At 45.0% G+C, this 21,361-nt stretch overlaps 2 protein-coding genes across 7 annotated transcripts in view; one reads left to right on the top strand and one right to left on the bottom strand.

Moving 5' to 3' along the window:
- Positions 1–21,361, top strand: part of RTKN2 (rhotekin 2) — a 186,058-nt gene that overhangs the window by 119,090 nt on the left and 45,607 nt on the right. The gene's annotated exons all lie outside the window — the stretch shown is intronic.
- ZNF365 (zinc finger protein 365) lies at positions 2,157–18,862 on the bottom strand. Its single transcript, XM_052676633.1, has 4 exons — positions 18,057–18,862; positions 9,973–10,153; positions 6,599–6,636; positions 2,157–4,420 (listed from the first exon to the last, which is right to left on the bottom strand). Exons 1-4 carry the CDS (start codon positions 18,761–18,763, stop codon positions 4,174–4,176), a joined length of 1,173 nt encoding a protein of 390 aa, XP_052532593.1. The 5' UTR covers positions 18,764–18,862; the 3' UTR covers positions 2,157–4,173.

Below are 21,361 nucleotides of genomic sequence, written 5' to 3' on the forward strand. Positions count from 1 at the left end.
ATCCGGGAAGATGTATCCACAATGTAGGTTTTCATCTACTTGCAACAAAAGGAACATTTTAGGTCTGAAAAATGAAAAATAAAACCCATTCTTATAAGTGCTTTCATGATGCACCTTGGAAAACCAGGGGTGGGAATGCCATGTGTATAGGGCAGGATGGACACCTCAAATTCCTTGTTAACAAAGCAGTGAAGCTGCTGAAGCCCAGTGAAAGAACAGAAGGGAGCAGAGCCTGTTGGGCGCCCTGCTCCTTCTTTAGCACGTGCCGCGTTAATCTGTTTTGACTGCGCCAGTTGTATCTTCCTCTTCATTGTCCCCACCTACGGTTCTGGAAACATGAACTCCTGCCTGTCCTTCAGCCATTGCTCTGCCCACCTCCCTGGGACCTGGCTTTGCCTTCTGCCAGCTACCCTCAGCTGCCCTCCACAGAGACATGGCTCTGCTGAAATGCAGGCGATGGCTTCCAACAATTTTTTCTTTAAGTAGGGCAAGGCTGTGATAAAACCTGTTCTTAGTGGTTGTGTGGTCACCATGGCAATTAAATGAACTGACAAAGGAGTTACAGTTCCTTCATTATAACTGGGATGGCGATTCTAATTATTTGATAACATGTGAAGCCTGTAGGAGTACGTCGGCACAGTGCTTTGCAGATGGACCTGGTTGCGCCTGCAACCATGGGTCCTTTGGCTCCCAGCATGGCTGAAACATTTCCTTGGCCACGGGACAGGTGGAGGACAGGGGTACCATTCCCAACACTGCCCTTTGAGGAAGATCCTCAGCGCCTTTAAAGCCCGTTTTCAGAACATGCTGTATGCAGCAGACTTTTTCAGCATTCCCCTGCACCTCTTGTCCAGAGGTGCACCAAACCATTTGCAGTGCTGGTAGGAGCCTGAACAGCCTTGGTAAGTGAGGAGCTATGGGGGCAGGCATAGACGTACTGAGGAGCTGCTTTGTGCAGAAGTGGTTCAGGTCCTTTAAGCTGTGAGTTATTTGGGCTCCTTATGCCCCAGGCTGGTCCCTGCACAGGGCCTCTGGCCGGGGGTGGCCCTGCGTGGCTTGGCTCAGATGCCTCTGGGCAGCCTGGCTGCGGGCAGGACTGAGGCTGGCGCGTGCTTCTGCCCAACAGGTGCCTGCAGAGCACTTCTCACAAGGGAGAAGGGCAGACCCTGGGCTGCTTGTGTCTCCTTGGAGAGACACTCAGCTGGTAATTCAAGAGACCAGGCTATGAAACGTGGCTAGCTAGAGGGTGGCATTAGCAGCAAAATGGGAAAGGACATTTTGTTCATGTCACAACAGGATCTATTTTTGAGAGTTTGTTGCATGTTTCATGTCATAAAATCATTTCTGGAATTATTTTTTCTTAAAAAAAAAAAGAAAAAAAAGAAAAAAAGATGCCTATGCCTGCTGCAGAAAGCACTAAAATAGTCCACTCCAACCACTTCAGACAGGATGTATGGAAATAATCAGCATTAGCCTGATGTAAGAACAAATAGAAGCAACTATTTGGTGACGCAGAATAAAGAGAGAGAATAGTGGGACTTCACTCAAGAAGAGCTGGTTGCACTGGAAGGGATTATTAGAGATAATAGAAGTGCTAATTTGTTTGACTTGGTAACTGCTCTAATTGGTCATCCCACTGAGTACAAATATCGGAGTGGAGTATTTCCAGTAACTCTTGAAAACAAAACAAATGTCTTTAGATCTGCTATGGCAGAAGGTTGTTTTTACTACTGAGATGGGGGGGTAGAGGGGACAGATACCATCAAGTGCTTCAAAAACGCGTTCTTTTTGGCTGGCAGGAGCATCTCAGAATCATTGTGGTTTGTGCGTGAAGAGCTCTCATTAGAGGTCTGGTTTTCAATTAGTCTCTTGTTTCCCTGGCTGATAACGTTATGTGTGTTAGAACATTTTGTTTTAAGCAAAGGTCACCTGTAAGGGCCCAGCCTGCACACATACTGCTCTGAGGTGACCTTAGTTATTGACAAGGTGTTCTAAAAATGTCTGGGAACTGGGCATCCAGCTCCTACTGAATTTCCCTCTGTGCAAGGAGCAAGCCCAAGTCCAAAGGGGACTATTCTTTGCTGCCTTTTTTCTCTGCTATTGCATAGGCTTTTTAAAAAACACTGTGTTTTCACAAAGTTAAACAACACCGTAACTGAGAAATATAACTTTATTATTAGAATGGTTATATTCTAAAAACTTTTACCTGGGGTTACAGTGCAATCCAATTTCTCTCCAATTAACTAACCCAGCATCTGTTCAGCAAGTAACTATAAATTAGGATTTGAAAAGTTTAAGAACATGCAACTTCTTTTACTCTCGTTTTTCTCTTTCCCCCAGAAAAGGACAACTTACAGTCAAGATTTTGGCGCAATAAATAATAAAATAAATATCTCATTAGTGAAGTAGTAGTTGCACTTAACTTTGGTGACAAACAGAGTAGATAGGCATGTAAAAATAATACTTTCAGTGTCAAGTGAATTAAGGAATGGAATAACATATTTGCTTTCTAGAGATCATTATCCTTAAAAAATGGTTCTTTTCATGTCCGTAGAAAGTGGGAGCAGAAGAAATGAAAAGTAGTTTCTATGATGTGATTTGCCTAAGAATGTTCTCATTACGCATGACCTGACCAAAACCCATGCAACACAACTGACAAATCCTTTCCACCACAATGGTTAGCATGAGGCCAAGTGTGACCTTGTGACAGAGTTAAATATTAAAATGTCGATTTTGCAAACAAAATACCTGAATTTGTTTCACACTGTGACTTTCTATCAAAACGATGTTGAGAATCTTTAAACATATATTGGATTGTTCCACAAACACCATTTAAAATAGAAGTGAGGAATAATACTCTTTCTTCACTCTGCTACTTTCTGGGAGCTCTGTGCACTGACAGATGTATGACATCTGTAGTTACCTGATCTGAGCTAACAGATTGGTCATCTGCTCTAAAAATATTGCAGCTCAGGTGCTTATTGCAGCAGTAATCATAGCGACACGCTGTCTTTTAAAACTCATTTCTGCTTACAGTCAGTTATAAAAATGAAAAACATTTTTCACAAATCTCTAGACACATACTGTAAAAATCACCTTCCACAAAAACAATTTACATCTGTTATATGAGCATTTAAAAATAAATTACACAGACCTGTCCCACCTATTCTTTTTCTTGAGAAAACAAATCCCATTGGTAACATGGACAGGATGTTCCTTTCTGTAGACATGGTATGAGGATTTATGTTACCAAAAAACTGTACACATGGAAAAATCATCTTGATATATACTCTGATAAACAAGGATCCTTTTAATTGGCACAAACCACTGTAAACTCAGGTATTCCCATCCTGCAGTCTTCCTCGCTCTTGGGTTTGCAGTTGAAATTCCAGAATCTATTATCCTTGGAAGGATTCTTCATGGAGATTAAAATCTGAAGGGTTTCAGTTATGATCACAGCTGCTCCAGCCCTCTCATGCTTCACACCAGGCGCAGCCTCACACAGTGTGCCATGCAATGCAGTGTGCTGCTCTGGTCTGCCACTCGCTGCCCTCCAGCTGCTGCTGCTTGCTGCCAGCTGCCGCCCGGACTCGGCGCGCACCATGCGGATGAGGGCTGCACTGCCAGGTCTACAGAAGCGCCCAACAGGCAGGGTAGCAATCTGCTGCTGTTAATGGCCTCCAAGCAACTCAGGTAAGCTTTCTGCATCTAAGTATGTCTGCAAAGGTAGCAGTTAATCATTGATCTTATACCCATCTAAGCTGGAAGAGTGATTATTTGGGTGCCGATTAAATGGATTCTTCTGAACTTCAGCTACAGCATAGATGGAAAATAAATTACCAAGCCACATGCTGGCACTAAAATAATTAAACATACAGCCACAGTATTGCCCCGCAAGATAACTGCAGTCATTTAAAATAAGCTCTATAAATAAATAAATAGATAGAAAACCCTCCATGTAAACTGAATAAAATGTCCCTTCTCTTTTAGTGCCCAAAGAAGGAATGGCGTTACTAAATAATATAAATATGCCATATTGTACATATTCCCTTATATTTTATTTGATATGTTTGGTGTGGCCAGACGGATAGGAAAAAGTGGGATGATTAACTTCATTCAGTATCTGTTCTGCCGAAGCCAAGCTCCTGTGTTACTGTGTATCTTTAGCCGCTCCTACAGCTGTTTGGTCTTTTTACCCATCTTGGACTTTGCGCTCAATTTCCGGGCAGAGCAGAGTGCTTCACCCTTCTTTTGTGCTCTCCATATTTCTCTTGGGCAATCAACAGGTTCGTAGAAGCATCTGACTGGCTGCAAGCTGGTTTTCTCTTCTTTTGCTTTTTTCAGCAAGCCTCTTCCTTTTTGAAAGGAATGAGGCTTTGTGTCAGGGATGTTATATGAAGTGTGCTGACTTCCTCGGCTCCTGAAATTAATAATAACGATTAACAATAATTATTACTCAATCTTCCAACGTGAAAGGTGTCCAGAATGTCCCAAACCCATATAATGTTGTAGGCAGAAAACAGCCTTGTTTTACAGGCGCCATACTGAAAGTTAATAATTGCAATATGAACTACATTTCTCAATACTCAAAAGCATCTCTCACCACAAGAGCTCCTACACATTACCAGGGGATCCCTCGTGTATCTTCATGTAGACTAGCATTCAGCATATGATTCTGTTGATACTGGACCGCTGTCACCTTGCTCAGGTCTACGTCCTCTTTAACTAAAGGGATGTTAACATTTAAAGCAACCCTCTGCAAAGAACAGATGTCCCTGCAGTCTTTGGAAGACCACGCTGGTTCCAATGACAGCAGAAAGCGGGTGCAAGAACTGTGGGGTTTGCTAGTGGGATATGAGCACTGCCTGGGCCAAGCCCCAGGATACCTCTGTAGCTCAAGAAACTCAGCTGCCTCTTTGCTGGCCACCCAGCTCCAAACTCTTCAGATTTGCTTTAGGCTGCAATATGAAAGGGGGGAAGAGGAAAGGAGAATAAAGAAATCGGTGTGAAGATGGGTACAAAATTTTAAAGGCTAAAGTAAGCTGAATTCTTTATTCTCTCTGTGATGGTTCAGGCCCAGTAGGAGATGATGAAATTGATGAGCTCGGGCCGCTAAATTTGTGGTGCTGCGCAAGCTAAGCCATGCCCTCTGCTCTGTGATCTTATCTTTAAACTACAGTTCAACTAAGAACATTACAGTCCCTTTTAACATCATCTCAAAATGTTTTACAACAGGTACATGTAGTGTAACAGCAGTACTATGGATGTAGGCACCAGCTGCTACGATACGCAACGAGAAGAGCAGATGTGCTGCCTCCTAAGATCCCACAGGGCTATTTTTGTTAGTTTGCCGTGTCTAGAAACCACCTATCTGGTATTAATTGTCCTGGGAATTAAACAGTATTGCACACTGACAAAGCCAGTTTTGGAAAAAGCTGCAGCTTGTGAGTGCTACAGTGACAGCCTCTCCCTTAAGGATGTACAACCTCACTCTTTGTTCTCCCCGTGCCATTCTCCTGGTGTACCTGATTTACAGTAACAGATACCAGTAATGTATTGTCCAACTTAACACTTCTCTGGTTGTGCCCCTTCCCCTCCTCCTCACATAACTGCACAGGGACCCTCTGTTTCAAACACAAATGTGGTACAAACAAAATTTGTTCCTCTTGATGTGTCTTTTTCCTTCAAATCTGGCCTCCTTTCAAGGCTGCTCTTGGAAAAATCAGAATTTGCCTTCATCCACAGAATGGGCAGAGCAAAACTCCCCTACCCCTCTGAGCATCTTTTCCTCTACGCTTCATGGGTCAAGTGAAGATATTTTTAATCTGATCATTCAAAATAAAAGGGCTACCACTGAATGCTGTTTTTGCCAGTGCCTTTTGAAAGGAGAACTTTACGAATAGTTAAACAGAAACCTCTGAACAGTTTCACATGTGCCTTTGAACTCCTGTTATTTGTCAGCAATTAATGGATTTTACTAAAATGCATTACATTTAGACCAAAGACTTCTCAAGTGGGAGTCTATCTTCCTTTCTATCTTCTTGATTACAATAGCATCTACAAGCCTGAAAAGAAAATACAAAGTCACCCATAATTTAGGAAAACAGCCCAGATTAGTTCTGCTGCTCACGGAACAGATGCTTGAGTAACTTGAGATGTTGTTAGCACCCATATTTTCTAAGGACACTTGCCTGTTTACACGTGATCTTTAAGTTGACAGTGTTACTGTCAGTTAGGAAATGACAACTGTCTCTCTCCTACCTACAAAATGTTAAAGATATTTTCAGCTGAAGCTTGGTCTGTGTTTACCAAACAGATTCCAGAACTGCAGTGTTGCAATAGGCTAGTAGAGTTCAATGGGAAAGTCATTTACTTTACATTAAATTATTCTTTTTTTCTTTAAAAATATTTCATTTTATTTTGATTTAGCAGTGATTTGTTATTTTTCCATTACATCACATAGTGATGGACCACCCTCAGGTACAGCATCTGATCAAACCAACCTGATTCAGGCTTTTGGTTCAATTTGAAATGCAAAAGCAACAATGTAAGCACACCAAGTTACATCTTTAAGAAAAGAATAAGAAGACATACGTACAGGCATCTGGGTTTCTTATTTAATGAAATATCTGTAAACTGCAAGGAAAACAGAAATAGAAAATTTATTAATATCAAATTCTCAAGTAGCTAAGATGTGGGGGTAAAATACATGTAATTTTAGTCTTCAAAATCCCATTTCTATTCCCACCACCTTTTAGTTCTAGAAAAATATTCAAGACAGAAACTTTAGAAAAAAACCTTTTTACAGATTATTATTGCTCCAATTTATTTTGTTTTTAAAACTTTGTGGATGGAATTTCACCCTGCTATTTTTATCATAATGATAATCACAGTAAACTGCTAAGCAAGTGTGGGCTGAACAGAGATGCTTCACATTAGATTGAACAGTATGGAACAATAAGAAGTAATTACTGTGTTGAAGATAATTAACAAGGGACAATGCTTGAATAAGCTGTATTAAATGCATTTTCTCTCAGAGCCCTTAATTTTGCAGCGATAACATTTCCTTTACATGAACAGCTAGGAAACATCAGCTAGCAAGCAAGAGAGCCCTTGGCTGCTGCACTCAAGACTGGAGGGCAAGAACACAAGTGTTTCTCACCCTTCCCAACCCAAATCTCAATATGAAGTAGGGACAGTATAGCTGCAGTGCCAGCACAACTTTGCAGGGCTTTGTTTCTTACAAGAGTTTGGTTGAGAGCTTGGTATCACTTTATCTAGCCTCTCTTTCACTGGGGGTCAGGAAAGGAAGCATTTAATGCCAGCTCAGCCTAAAGCAGTCCGGGAACTGCCTGGCTTCTTTGTGTTGATCTCTCGTCAGTGTCACTACACTGAGCCTTTGAGTATCATTTAATGAAGTCACTGAGCCAAGCAAATGTTCCCTGTGTCCCTGGTATTGTCCACGCTTTGCAAATGGACTTGTGCCCAGCCTGACTTTGCTGTCATCTGTCTTGGATAGGAGTCTGGAGCCATCCCATGGTGTGCTTTTCTGTAATTACCTCGTGAAGGTCAGGCTGGTCAATATTTGGATGGGTGACCTTAAAGGAATGCTGAAGTCACTCAGAAAGCAAGTCAGCTGCCTTAAAAATCACTGCCTTCCCCAGGGAACGCTGCTGAGCCAGGGATCCCAGTAAACACATCAAGAATATGGGAGATTTAATACTGAGGACCACCTTTGCAGCCCCCCTCAACATTCGCACAGATACTGGCTGAGATGTCTTATGCAACGTTTCAGCACATCTACATTTATTTGGTTCTTGCCTTTGGTCTTTGTCTTCCAGGCGGCTAGGGGAGCCTTTGCTTTCCACCATTACGTGCCTGTTTATTGCAGTGCGTGATCAAATGCCTCTCATCTCACCTCCATGGGGCAGTGACTATTTAACACAGACAATATGGGGTATTCACTGGATTTGAAATTCACTGTAGAAGCTACGTGGATAAAACTTGCCACATAAATACGATGCATTGTAGAGAAAATACTGAGTTTTAGTAGTAATAATGAGAGCTTTTCCAGAAATAGTTATTCTTAAAAGCAATGTTCAGACAGCAGTAGTTTCTCGTCTCTGAAGTCTGACAGGGAATCTGCTCACTCTTCTTACAAGTCTTCTGACAGGAAAGCAAGCTGAATTGCCAGCAAGCTAACATGTCTGCTATGGAGATCCACCTCTTTCCTGAAAATCTTCAGGGATCTCCAAGAAACTGTCAGTATGTGATGCAAGGGAAAGTGTTTCCAGCAAAGCCAAATAGCCCAAGTTGGAAAAAAATAACAATCTGGCAAATATTTCATTACTATCTTCTCTCTTTCCCAGCTCTGGATGCTCTCATCCTCTCTGCTCTTTCTTTGTTCAGAAGGAAATAAAGTCTGGCTTCAGTGGAGTCAAGATGGGATGAACTATGGGATGAACTTCTATATGTTGTTCCCTCAACCTTTTCCACACTGCTGCAGATCTGATAAGAGTTCAGAAAGTGTTCTCCGGCCAGTAAGACTACCCATGTGGCCATCCCAAGCCAGTGCAAGACCTACCCTGCTTTTCATTCCCAGTTCATTGCTTCCAGTCTTACCCCATTAATCAAAGTCCCACAGCTGGCTCTGCAGGAAACCACAGCAAGGGCAAGGAATGCAGTATGTTTCATCACCAATGGCACCATGGTTTTCACATGGCACAGTGCCTTGTCACCATTTTTACCTTTCCCTTTGCTAGGTTAGTTGTTCTGCCAGGTTAATTTTTCTGCTGTATGGCCATGAGGACCCACGAATAGCCAGTTGCAGCATCAGTATCAGTAAGCAGGAAGAAAGCACCAGCCTTGTTTTGTGTGGCTTTGTGTAGCAGCAGCATTTACAGTTATCACTGTTCTTTCCATCCCTCATGTACCAGTACCATTCTGGGGTGCATTAAAAAGACCGTGTCCAGCAGGTCGAGGGAGGTGATCCTCCTCCTCTACTCTGCCCTGGTGAGACCTCTTCTGGAGTACTGCGTCCAGTTCTGGGCTCCCCAGTACAAAAAAGACAGGGATCTCTTGGAAAGAGTCCAGCGGAGGGCCACAAAGATGGTGAAGGGCCTGGAGCATCTCTGCTATGAGGAAAGGCTGAGTGAACTGGGTCTGTTCAGCCTTGAGAAAAGAAGACTGATCCAGGTTCATAAATATTAAGGTGTGGGGGGCAGAGTGGCGAGGTCAGATTCTTTTCTGCAGAGTGTGAAGACAGGACAAGGGGGAACGGCCAGAAACTGCAGCGTAGGAAGTTCTGCACAAAATGTGTGCAAGAACTTCTTTACGGTGAGGGTGACGGAGCACTGGAACAGGCTGCCCAGGGAGGTTGTGAGTCTCCTTCTCCTCCTTCTCTGGAGATGTTCAAGACCTGCCTGGACACCCACTTGTGCGACCTGCTGTAGGGAAGCTGCTTTGGCAGGGGGGTTGGACTCGATGATCTCTGGAGGTCCCATCCAACCCCTACAATTCTGTGATTCTGTGATTCTGCGATATCAAAACCTGATTGCAGCTGGAAGGGCACAAAGCTGAGTTTTCATCTGTCTGCTGCCTTTGTTCACTATTCTATGATCTGGTTACATTAGGTTACAACTCGAGACTGTGTTCTACACCACCCATCAGATCATCAGAGCTCTAAGCAGCAAACAAAATTCACGCCGGTGAGACTTTTCCAGTTTCAATAACGAGGTACAGAGTTGTTTGAAACTCACCTTTTACTGCTTAACCACACTCCAAGTTTGGCATGACAAATATGCGAAGTGGCAGTTGAAACATAAATAAACATAAGTCTACAGAAATGTTGTACAAATCCAAACCTGTCTGGAGTAGCAATTAGCTTGTCCTGCTGAGCCTACTCACAGTCAAAGCTGAGCACTTTCCCCTGAGTGGTGGGTGACAATTAATGGAAGAACTCTGCTGACTTACCATGTGGTCACTGCCACCCATGTGGTTGCACGCAATCTGCTGATTTTGGTAATACTCTAGCTGCCTTTCTGCCAGATCCACACGCTGCAACAGGTTCTCGATGAAGTGCTGGAGTCTGGCTTTTCCCCTCACTTCTTTTTCTGCTGCTTCTTCGAGGAAGTGGTTGAAAGTAACAACTTCTCTGTAAGACAAAAATATTGCACAGAGGCAAGATGTAAATAATGGGAAGGGCGACAGTCTTCCTGCTGTCAAAGAATTACTGATACTTTCCAACTTTCTTCATGGTGATTTCTCATGATGACTGATTACTGTCCTTCTCCTTTATTAAGAGATTTCAGTATTTTTTTCAAACACTGAGTGAAGGTTTGGAACCCTGAATAGTGAATTCAAGTTTATAGGGAGTGGGTTTGGGTGTTTTTGTCCCGTTATTAGATCTCTGGAATAAAGTCTTGTTGGTCTGCAGGCCACTGGACAGAAATGTTGTTATCGTTAACCATCACCATTAACCTCTTATATTCTCTGGACACAGCCACCTTCTCCTTTCATATTAGAAACATGCCTATCTGATCTGAAACATGAAGAGAAGTGTATGAAATCTTCCTGGTTCATCATAATCTTACAATGGAAGTTTAATGTAGCTGCTGTGACCATTGAGCTCCATTTTGGCTGCAATCCTGCAAGTCCTTCCGAGTCCCATTTTAGGATTTGGAGCTGGTGGAAGCATAGGAATCATAGAGATGATCAGGAAGGAGTATGTGTGTGGGAAAACCAAGTTTTAGGTCAGGAATTTAGAAATATTTCTTGTCTGGTAACACAACTGGAAGGAACAGGTAGCACTGCTGACTCGGAAAGATTTCAGTGTGTGCAGAAACAGAGTTCATTTTGAAGTGCTCTGCATACTGGTAATACATGGGCTGCCACTTGGGCCTCTTCTTTCAGGAGTTCACAGTGGGAGACATTTGGTTACAGTGAGCCATGTATTATAAAAAATGGCAAATGTGGCCATGCAGGATTTCCCCAGTTAATAAAGCCTGGATAAACAGCTCCTGGTCTGCCAATGAAGCCATGTTCATTTTTGCTTTGTACAGAACTTAGGGTGGGGGATTTGGGAGAACCAATGCTTGCCAAATGAAAAAGAGCGTGATTAGTTCATGTTCATTTGAATTGCAGCGCCTGTGATAAAAAACATTTTAAGCTTAAGCTAGGAAATGTTTTATAGCAGTAATAGCCTTTCAGAGTGTATGGGAACTGCTGAATCACGGCCTGAACCTCTGATGATCACCTGAGGCGAGCCGTGAGTCAGCCAGAGGAGCACAGTGAAGGCAATTCACCTGAGCTGCCAGAAGGGGTGGAGCCTGGCTGCACCTCTCCTAGACCTATTTAAGAGCTGGCTGCCAGTGGGGAAGGATCTCTTCTGGAGATCCACCCTGCTGAAGGTTTGTAAACAAGCCCAGGGTATGGGTAAGCATCCAATCTTTTCTGCTTTGGTGTAATAACTGCGTAACCAAGCTCTCTGGTATATCTCATAACTGTAACATCTGTACATTCATTGACTGTGTGCAGGACTTTGTTTGTTTATAACAAATGCAAAGCTTCTCTGCGCTTCATCAAAGATTAACTCAGCATTGTTATAGACACTTATTTTAATAGCATGCTGTTTTTGCCTTATGAAGTTAGGCACAAGCTATGCAAATCTGCCATTTAGACTTCAAGTTGCATCAATCTGCACTACAGCAGTGAGCATCTGTGAGTTGTATGTGTGGATGATCTAGTGGAAGGAATGAGCTATAAACCAGCATGTATTTTTTTGGATGAGAACATTTGTGAATGTTAGTTTCTATCAACTTACCCACAAAATCTGGCCTAAGAAACTGAGAGATGCCTGTTCATTAAACTCTGCCAACACTTTCTAGTTTTAGGGCTGTGATTCTACTTGTTCAGAGTGACCTGGTAATAAAAAGCCATCAGAGAATGCTTAGGAAGAAGCTCATCTGAACTCGCAGAGGTTACATTTAAGGCTTTATTATCACCTCACATACAGCACTGCAATTCCTTTCATTTCACAATTCTACTCTGGATTTATTAAGCTGATGGCACTGCAATTGGCTCCTCCCTGCAGCTGACGGGAAGCTCAAAGGAGAGAAACTTACTTGGGTGGAGACCTGTGTATGGTCTGCAAGGCTGCTGGCCTTCTAACTGAGGCTGAGCAGGGAACCTGCCAGCCTGGGACACTGCTGGGATGTCCCCACCAGGCCACGCAGCCAGCCTCTGCCACAAACATCGAGGACCCGGCACTTGCTTTTAAAAGGCTGGTAGTTTCATGAATGCTAATATTTGTAATTGTGTCAGCAAAAGTAATTAAAAAGCACTCATTAGTCTCCTGCTCTATGGTATGAGTAGATCACTCACAAATTTTCTTTTCCTATAAATATGTAAAGAGCTGTGCCATAAGGGAATAGGGGAAAGATTCGGATCACAATCAGGAGAACAGACATACAGACTTGATAAATTCCTGATATCTGCCTTACTTTCTAGACTATTCAAAGTAATCCTTGGCATCCTGCAAATCATTGTTTGTATGAACTGTTATTAGCAGCAATAGTACCATTTCCATCATTTTCCTCTGTTCTTCCCCAATATAATCTATGAATCGTAAGAAGAACTTTTATCTGAAGATCTTCCTTTGTGCTGAAATACTACAACCACTCTGTAAACTCTTTCTATAAAGACAGGAGCCAGAAAATGCCCACCCACTAGAGCTCAGTCTCATGCCTTGTCTTTGTAAGCATCACCTTTCTCACTTCAGCTACTTTCTGTTTTCATTCCAACTTCTCAGAAGCCCCTGGGAATGACTGCTGGTAGGTCTACTTGCTCCAAGATCTCTTCCTCAGAGAGTTCACTTTGTGTCACTGCTGTGCCTTGGTCACTTGAAGGAAGAATTTTTACCCTCCTTCTGTCATGACCCATGGGGAAATACTCTAAAGAACTCATAGTTTCTCTGCAGCCAGCTTATCAGCTTAATTGCCTTTATTGTCTCTTGTAGTTTGTGCAGACCTTCTCTTAGCTTCTGTTTTATTTCTAGTATCTATTTCCAATAGCTGTGATGATTTTGTGCTTTTACTATTTAATTTACTTTCAGTTTATTTTTCCAGGCCTCTACCAAATTTGGGGGGAAATGTTGCATAATGATATCCATCTTTTACTCTTTCATTAGAATCAAATAAAGGCTTAAGTTGAAGAGATGTTAAATATTGTCAAGTTCCAATGCCCTGACATGGGCACAGTTGCTGACCATTAGACTGACTACTAGATCAGATTGTCCAGGGCCCCTTCCAACCTAGCCTTGATGCCTTCAGGAATGGGGAATCCACAGCTTGTCTGGGCAATCTGTTCCGCTGCCTCACCACTCTGAGTAAACATCTAACACCTAACCTAAACCTCCTTTTTTTTTTTTTTTTTTTTTTAGTCATTCCTCCTTGTCCCAACACTATCAGACTGTGTAGGATGACAGTCTCCCTTTTGTTTATAAGCTCCCCTGAAGTACTAGAAGGCTGCAATAAGGTTCTGAGCTCAACAAATCCGACTCCCTCAACCTTTCTTGCTCAGAGAGATGCTCCAGTCCTCTGATCATCTTCAGATCTGAAGCACTGCCCTTTCTGTTTGGAAGTCTCTGCTACCCTATGCTGACTGTATAATATCTGCAGCACCACTGCTGTATTAAGGGAAGGTTATGCAGAGCTATTAGCTCTCCTGGAACCCTTCTGTTCTCAGTGACGCCTCTTTCTCACTTTCCTCTGCTCTGTCAGCCTCCAACCTCTTTTCATTCCTCTGCTTCCCAGCCCTTGTTTTAAGAGCTCTGTAAGGTCTCGATCCTGCCACAACACTTTTAAAGTGGAGCAAATGATGCTGCACTTTGAATGTATGTAAATTTCTGTAACAGGCAGCAGTGATTTAGTCCGCTTGCCTATAGTTTGCAAGACTTACATTAGCATATGTTGTACAGCATAGTGTTTTGTTGAAGGGCTATGACCAGGCAGCAGGGAGAAGGGGCAGTTCCCTCCTTTGTCTCAGGAGCTGCAACCTCCCTCAAACGAAATCTTTCAGGGGGATGAGTGCTCCTTTCCAGGGTGAGTAAAGCAAGAGAGAACAAGAAACTTTTGAGTTTGGGGTTTGTGTTACCAGGGCAGTTGTTGGCACAGGGCTCGGCTGCTACCCTTAGTGCTTGCAGATAAACATGTGACTCAAAGTAGATGTAGAGCCTGGGGCACCTCCAGCTCCTTAACAACTGACAGTAAGGGATAATGGTTTCACACATTGCAACCAAACCCTCCTACAGATAGATAACACTGTTCCTGGGACTATTTACAGCAACTTTGACACCTGCAACTGCTCTGTAGGCGGACAAGCACAAGGCTCTATGCCAACTCCAAGCCCAAGTATCAAATCCCTTTACAGAATTTGAATACTTTGAATATCTCTGCCTAAAGTGGACAGAGAAACAAATCCTTTTGTTATTGTACCTGAGGACAGCAGAGTTCCTACCAAAGCAAGTTTTCATTGTGAGAATATTTAAAGCAGATACATTCATGAAGTATCAACGCTGCTGACCTGATCATCCCATTGGCATTACTGCCTGAAGGCTGGCATCTGTTACTCATTAGGCTGTGGTTTCACATTCCTGCACCAATATCAGCACATCTGATTTAAGAGGTTCACACCTCCTCCTCTCAGAGAGTTACTGTCCTATCAGTTGCACCCATTCACTGGGTTGTGGTCTAGATCTGAGCCCTGAACTTACTGGGGTGACGCTGTGAAGATTAAAATGCTTTAATTCACAGACCCATTTTGTGGGACACTTGAGCCAGAACAAGCAAATGGGGGGGTTATCTCCTGAGTGGGAAGATGAAAGGAGGTGGGGAAGAGGGAGCGGGATGCCTTGAAACCAGGAGTTGAAGAACGACATCTAGCTGTGGTCAGATTCTTAGAGCAAAAAGCTGAACTTTTATTGTACAACTGAAGCTTGTACTTAAAGGAAAGCTGATATTTTAGAGAAAGCATCAGTTGCACTGATCTTTAAGAGCTAACTCTAACTCTCACTGTCAAGCTGTTATTTACACAAAGTTTCATTAATCGCAAATTTTAGGTGAAGGCAATGGCAAAAGGAATCACTCACCACAACAGCTACTCTGAAATACCCCTTTTATTGCAGGCTGTACCAGAGCAGAGGCGTGACCAGACAGACTTAAAACAAATGTATTGGACCAGTTAAAGAAAGTACTGTCAGAGATGACAACTTACTGCATGTATGCCCTTGTTAAGAGATGAAGTCACCACTGAATGTTCCACTGTTTTTATACGACTTCCAGAAACAAGCCTCTAGCTGTCCTCTACAAGAGGAGTTTGTAGCTGCTTTTAGTTTGAATGGTTGTGTTTTGGTTTTGGTTTTTTTTTTTTGATGTCTTATTCAACACAACCTTATCCCTTTTGGGAAAACTGTTTCAGCATTAAGATCACAGTACTCATGCTGATTTGCACACTCATTTGTCAGACACTGAGTATCCCCCCTCGGGGTGCCTTTTTAACTTAAATCATTTGTTTGCTTGTTTCTAAAGGCTTAACACCATAGCCATTTCACCAGAACTGCCCAGGGTTCAACTGAGGCAGGTTGGTGTACTGGAACTTTGGTAGCTGTGCCAAAGTTTCTCTAAAAGATCTAGTTCTCATTTTCATTCCCTCCCAGATAAGAACAATTTAAAAAGGGAACAAAAAAAGCAGCTTTGGCCTTTCAGTGTTCTAAATTTGATGAGACTACAGCACCTGCTGCAAGACTTTTCTTTGCTTAGAGTAATACTGCTTTAACAGTGTATTAGTTTACTTAGTGTGGAACCCACACCTGTCCTACCCCTTACCAGTTGTCAACTTTTTCCTCCACAAAAGCCTCCAAAGAAGTTGTTTTGTGATCTTGTCTAAGATTTGACTTAAAATTTCTTTCCCCTTGTAGATAAATGCATTTTCTTTTCCCCCCAGACTGATTTAGTCTGTAGCCACAGTTCAGTCTCTGAGATCTAGAAGTGCATAATAATAACCAATTTATGGTTTCTGCATCCAGCCTATTCCATACCTGGTAACTAGGACAATCATTAAAACCAAAGACTGGTTTTCTTCCTTATGAAAAGCATGATACAGAGATATTTCTGGGATAAAGTTATTTTCTTTTTTTCTTCTACAAAGAGGAAGGAGGAATGAATTCTAAGTTACAGTGGTTCAACATCAATACTACTTCTGAGAAAAGTTATCCACATTTACTAGGCTGCTTATAGGAAAAGTCCAAAGAAACTGCTGAAAGCATTTATTTTTGAAGGTCGGCAAGTATCAGCAGTCCCTAAGGAGTGCCTTTGACTTTTCACAATCTGCAACAAGAACTCCTGCTTCTGCAATTTCCATTAAGCTGTCCTGTTTGGCTTTCTAATCATCTGGACTTCTTCCAGAAATCAAAGTTCAGATCCTCCTTTTTGAAGGAGAAGGTCTTTATTGGCACACTGAACAATTAAATTTTTGAAAACAAAGGAATGAATATACAGACAGGTCTCAGAAATTACTTTGTCATTCCCTTCATATCAGACTCACTGTACCTCTATTTCCACACTTGCTCTTTTTCCAGGAGGTCTTGTCTTCTGCAGCACCACTGAATGCTTCTTGCTTTGTCTCAAGAAGCATGCTTTTCTTAGAGAGCATAAGTCATGCATTTTTCAGCGTACCCTGTGTTTAGTATGGGGAATGATTCATATCATTTAACTTTGGGTATGTGAAGTTCAGCATTCCCGCCTAATATGGCTGCTTACCTAAGGTCCTTCTCTAGTCTGCAGAAGGACCTCCATGGAGCAATTTTACATTGGGATATTTGTCTAGAACAAGTAGGGTGAATCATGCTGTGAGCCCATAAGGGGACCTTGGCTGGATGGGAATATCAAAATTACTTAAGACAGTAAGTCATCTTCACAGCCTCTTTCTGCATACTTTGAAATCCCTCTCCCAATACCACTATTATCTGTAGCGTCATCTTGAGTTCTTGATATGCACTGTCAGTGAAGACCACCTGATTTTTCAGATCATGAAAATCAGTGGTACTGCTGAATATCCCCTCAACGAAGACGGGTTTGAATGCCTCCACCTTTGCTGTCCACTCTTCTAGGTGATCTACAGCATGGACTCTGTTACGACTCCTACAGATGCAGGAGCCATCAGCACCATTCATTTCTAGTGCTTAGATTAAGCTTCAGGAAGGAGCGATGAAAGCCATCCAAACTTCCTACACTGAACTCCTACACCACCTTCCTTATTTCTCCCAAGATCAGTGTCATGGCAACTAGCATCTCTCTTTGTAAGCCGGTAAACTGGTCTAGAGGCATTCCATTACCACGAGTCTTAATTTGTATTCCTGTAAAATAAGCTGTGCTGCTCCAAAAAGCTTAAGGGCTTCATCAAGCACTGCATAAACTAAGTAGATCATGTATAAATAATGTATCGGCTATCACTACGCATTTAATGGCTGCACCTCAAACACATTTTTCAGATGAACCAGGTTAGTCATAATGTCTGGCAGCTGGTACCTGGTCCTGCCACCGACAGTTTTGTAGTTTGCTGTCCAGTTCAGCAATGCCTCCAGCATGGCTTTGCTGCTGCACAGGCCAGCTCTCTGCATGGCCCCCTCACTGTGGTGCAGCAACTTCAGGGAAAAGATGCTACTTGCTATTTCCTACAGCACTTATCCAAGCATCTCTCCCATAAAACATAATGGATTAGAGGTGTCAGTGTAAATCAGGCTGCGTGCTGATGACAGCTCGCATGCTTCAATCCCACCACAGCAGGGTTGCATTGCAGGCACTAGCCAATGTCAAAGTCAGTGGCTATGCCTCCCAGATGCGGAAGCCACCCGCTCCAGCCATGCCTACTGGGACCGTGGCTCTAGAAACATCACATTTGGCTGCTGCTGACTGCCAGGCCCTTCTACGGCCAGCGAGAGACAAACCTTCCCTCGCTGCTCCCCAGGGCGGCCGGGCCCGCTCACAGGGCTTCCCACTTACTCCTCCTTGCGGTGCAGCTCCTCCTCGGACTCGGTGAGCCGCTGCTTCAAGGCCGCGATCATCTCCACCGCCACATCCACCTGCCGGCTCAGGGCGCGCTCCCGCCGCTGCACCTCCTGCTTCTTCTGGGAGAGCTGCACGAAGGCCGCCCGCACCTCCAGCAGCTCCGCCGTTTTCTGGGCCAGCTCTTTGGTAAGCTTGTCGATCCGCTTCTCGATCGTTTTGTCCACGGCCTCCACCATCCTGTTGAACTTCTCCCTGACGTGCGCCTCGAACGACGCCTTGGAGTCGGCGGCGGGCAGGACGGGCGAGGGGAGCCGCGAGCCGGGCGAGCGGGCGGGCGCATATCCGGCCAGGTAGCAGACCGGGCCCCGCTCGGCCTCCAGCGCCCGCCGGCCCTCGGCGCTGCCGCTCGAGGCGTCGCAGAGGCCGGCGCGGGGCGCGTACCGCGTGGCGCCGCCCGCGCCGCAGGGCTCCGGAGGCGAGGCCGGGCCCGCGCCCTTCCGCGGGGACGGCGGGCCGCCTTCGGGCGGAGCGCTCCGCTCCTCGTATCCGTGGCCGTACTCCAGGTGCGCCCTCAGCGCCGACAGGCTCCGGAACCGGCCGCGCTCCCCACAGCGCGGGCAGCGGAACGGGAGGCGGAGGCTGGCATCGCCGAGCGCGTCCTGCCAGGGGAAGCCGCTCTGCTCCGCCGCGTCTTGTTGCATCCCTGGCCGGCCCCCGGCGGCAGGAAGCGGCCCCGGGCGCGGGGCGAACTCGACAAACTTTGCGGCTCGCGGCTCGGGGCCGCGCCGCCTCCCGTCGGCCCCGAGGAACGCGGCCGCGGGGCCCCGGCACCGCCGGCCCGGCCCTGCGGAGCGGCTGCGGGGCCCGGCCCCGTCCCGGCCGCGAGGTGGCCGCCGCGGCCGCGCTCAGCCGGCTCGGAGCCGGGGCCGCCGCCGGGAGCCGTTTGCGGCAGAGCCGTAAATCAGCCGAGCGCCGCCGCGCGCACTCGCGGCCGCCCGCCGCCGCGGGGCGGGAAGGGGCGGAGAGGGGCGGGCGGAGACTGCGGGGCTCGGGCGCGCGGTGTCGGGCAGCGCCGGGCCGCGATCGGGGCTGCGCGGAGCGGGACGGAGCCGCTGTGCGGTACGGGCTGCCCGGTCTGGGCTTGCGCTCGATGCTACTGCGCCTGGCCTTGTAGTCGTTTCCGACATAAGTTTAGGAGCCAGAAAGACCGTTCTTGTAAAGCCCTCACTCACTCTCGGGCTAGAGCCAACGGACACTGGTGGTTTTCTCATTTCAAGAAGGAGGGACTGCTTAGGCGCGCTGCCCCGCAGTCGGTGAATATGCTTCTCTGCTGATGTTTTATGCCGCAGATACATGCCTGTTGTTATAAATCATTGAAAAAGCGAACAAAGCTGGTGGTAAAGTCACAGCCTTTTTGGAGTAGTGCTGAAATATTCTCCTGAAACCTGCTGCCTAGGGCTATGTGATGCAGATTTTTTATTATTATTATTACTGTGGGGAGAGCAGCGTGGTGAAGTTTAATTCGGTGCTAATATATCTCTTCCTTGAGTGCAGTGTGCAGGCAGTCTTAAACACAGAGAAATCCACTGCATTGATAGGTGCCTTTGATGTGATTAAGACACTCCCAGTAAATGATTCACCAGATGGCACATCAAACGAAGCTGCTCAAATAGCATTGCAGTGCTTCAAATAATCTCTGAAGTGTGTGGGCTACCGGTGCGGCTGCAACTTCTTGCTCTGCTTCTTTGTCCTGTATCACCTTGACTGGCTGTGGCTGCCCAGTTTGTGCGGTACAGAAGCACCAGGAGGGACGCCCCGGGGGGGACAGCTTGGAACCACGCTCTCACCTAGGGTCCTGCGGTTCCTGACTGTTTCTTTGTTGGGGGAGAACTTCAGCAGGACGAAATGTACAGTTGCGACCTTGCTTTGGCACCCATTTCATCTGATATACAAAACCTGCTTTAGCAGGGGGGTTGGACTCGATGATCTCTGGAGGTCCCTTCCAATCCCTGCGGTTCTGTGATTCTGTGATTTTCTCAGCTCCTGTCCCTTGTTCCATTATTTCCTCTGTTGTCTCCATCCTGCACTACTTCTCCAGGTCAGTGCTGATGCTGAGAGATGCAGATAGAAGTGAGGTACATTCAGCCTGGTGGGCTGCTGCCTCCCATCCATGTCTGGCAGCACTGACTAATGTGAGCCCTTGTGGTCCTGGGTATAGCAAACATGGATGGCTGTGAGGGAGCCAGGTCAGCTGCAGGCTGAACTTCGTGTATCAGTTACATCTGAAGTACCCAGTAATTCTCCATCCAAGATTTCTCAGAGTTAACTTGTACTGTAGGTGTTTGTTTTGCTGGATTGGGATTCTATTCATCATCTCCTGGGTGATCCCATCTGGATGTGCAATTCAATTGTTTTTTCAGTAGTCACTGAGGAGCAATCTCACCTTGCTCTAATAGTAAGTGCGTGTTCTACTGTGGAGAACGTACATCATCCATTACACATCTGAACTTCATCCCCTGTGATTTAAATCTGGAGTGGGTAGAACCCAACACTGTCGCTCACACAAAACCCAAATATGCACATCCATAATGTATGAGTCACCTCTGAAACTTTGCCAGGTGCTGGGGAGGCATTATCCTGTTTATTTGTATGCATCTCTTTCAAGATCTCTTTAAACACTTTGCACTAAGACTTCCAGAAGGATAAACGTTATTCAGGTGAAGCCAGCATGTCCCAGCCTGCCTGGTGCAATGTGGAGAATGTTCACAATATTCAGCTTTTTCAGGCAGTGATCTGTACTTGCCATGCCTGGTCTCATAGCTGCTGATTTTGGGTGAAAACTGATAAGCAGACCTCTTCCTATGTAAATCATACTTAAGAAGAGAAATCAGTTTTGTTTGGTGGACAATTCCACTTTACTGAAGGGGGCTGAGAGAAACCAGTTTGCTTTGCAATAGCTATACATGTTGATCTTCTGATTTTTTTCCCATCCTAGATGAGGAGAATAGGTGAGTCAGTTCTGTTTTATTTGTAGCCACTTTTCCCTTCAGACTCACAGCGCTGAAATGTTTGTGGGGTTTTTTTTTCTTGTGGAATAGAGCTGGATTCACTACTAACAGTTTGACTGCATTCATCAGCCTCTGCTCTCCCTTGTTTGTTCACTGGTTGGCTTTGAAGAGGAGTGTCAGTGAGGTTAGTCTCTGTTCATCATGCCCACTCTCCCTGTGTGCTCCAGCTGGATTGCAGGAGATAGGAATCTGTACAGAGTTCTTGTTGTGGACAATTTTCTTGTGGAAAAT

The sequence above is a fragment of the Tympanuchus pallidicinctus genome, unplaced genomic scaffold, assembly GCF_026119805.1.
Source record: "Tympanuchus pallidicinctus isolate F22 unplaced genomic scaffold, pur_lepc_1.0 scaffold16, whole genome shotgun sequence".
Lineage (NCBI taxonomy): Eukaryota > Metazoa > Chordata > Aves > Galliformes > Phasianidae > Tympanuchus > Tympanuchus pallidicinctus.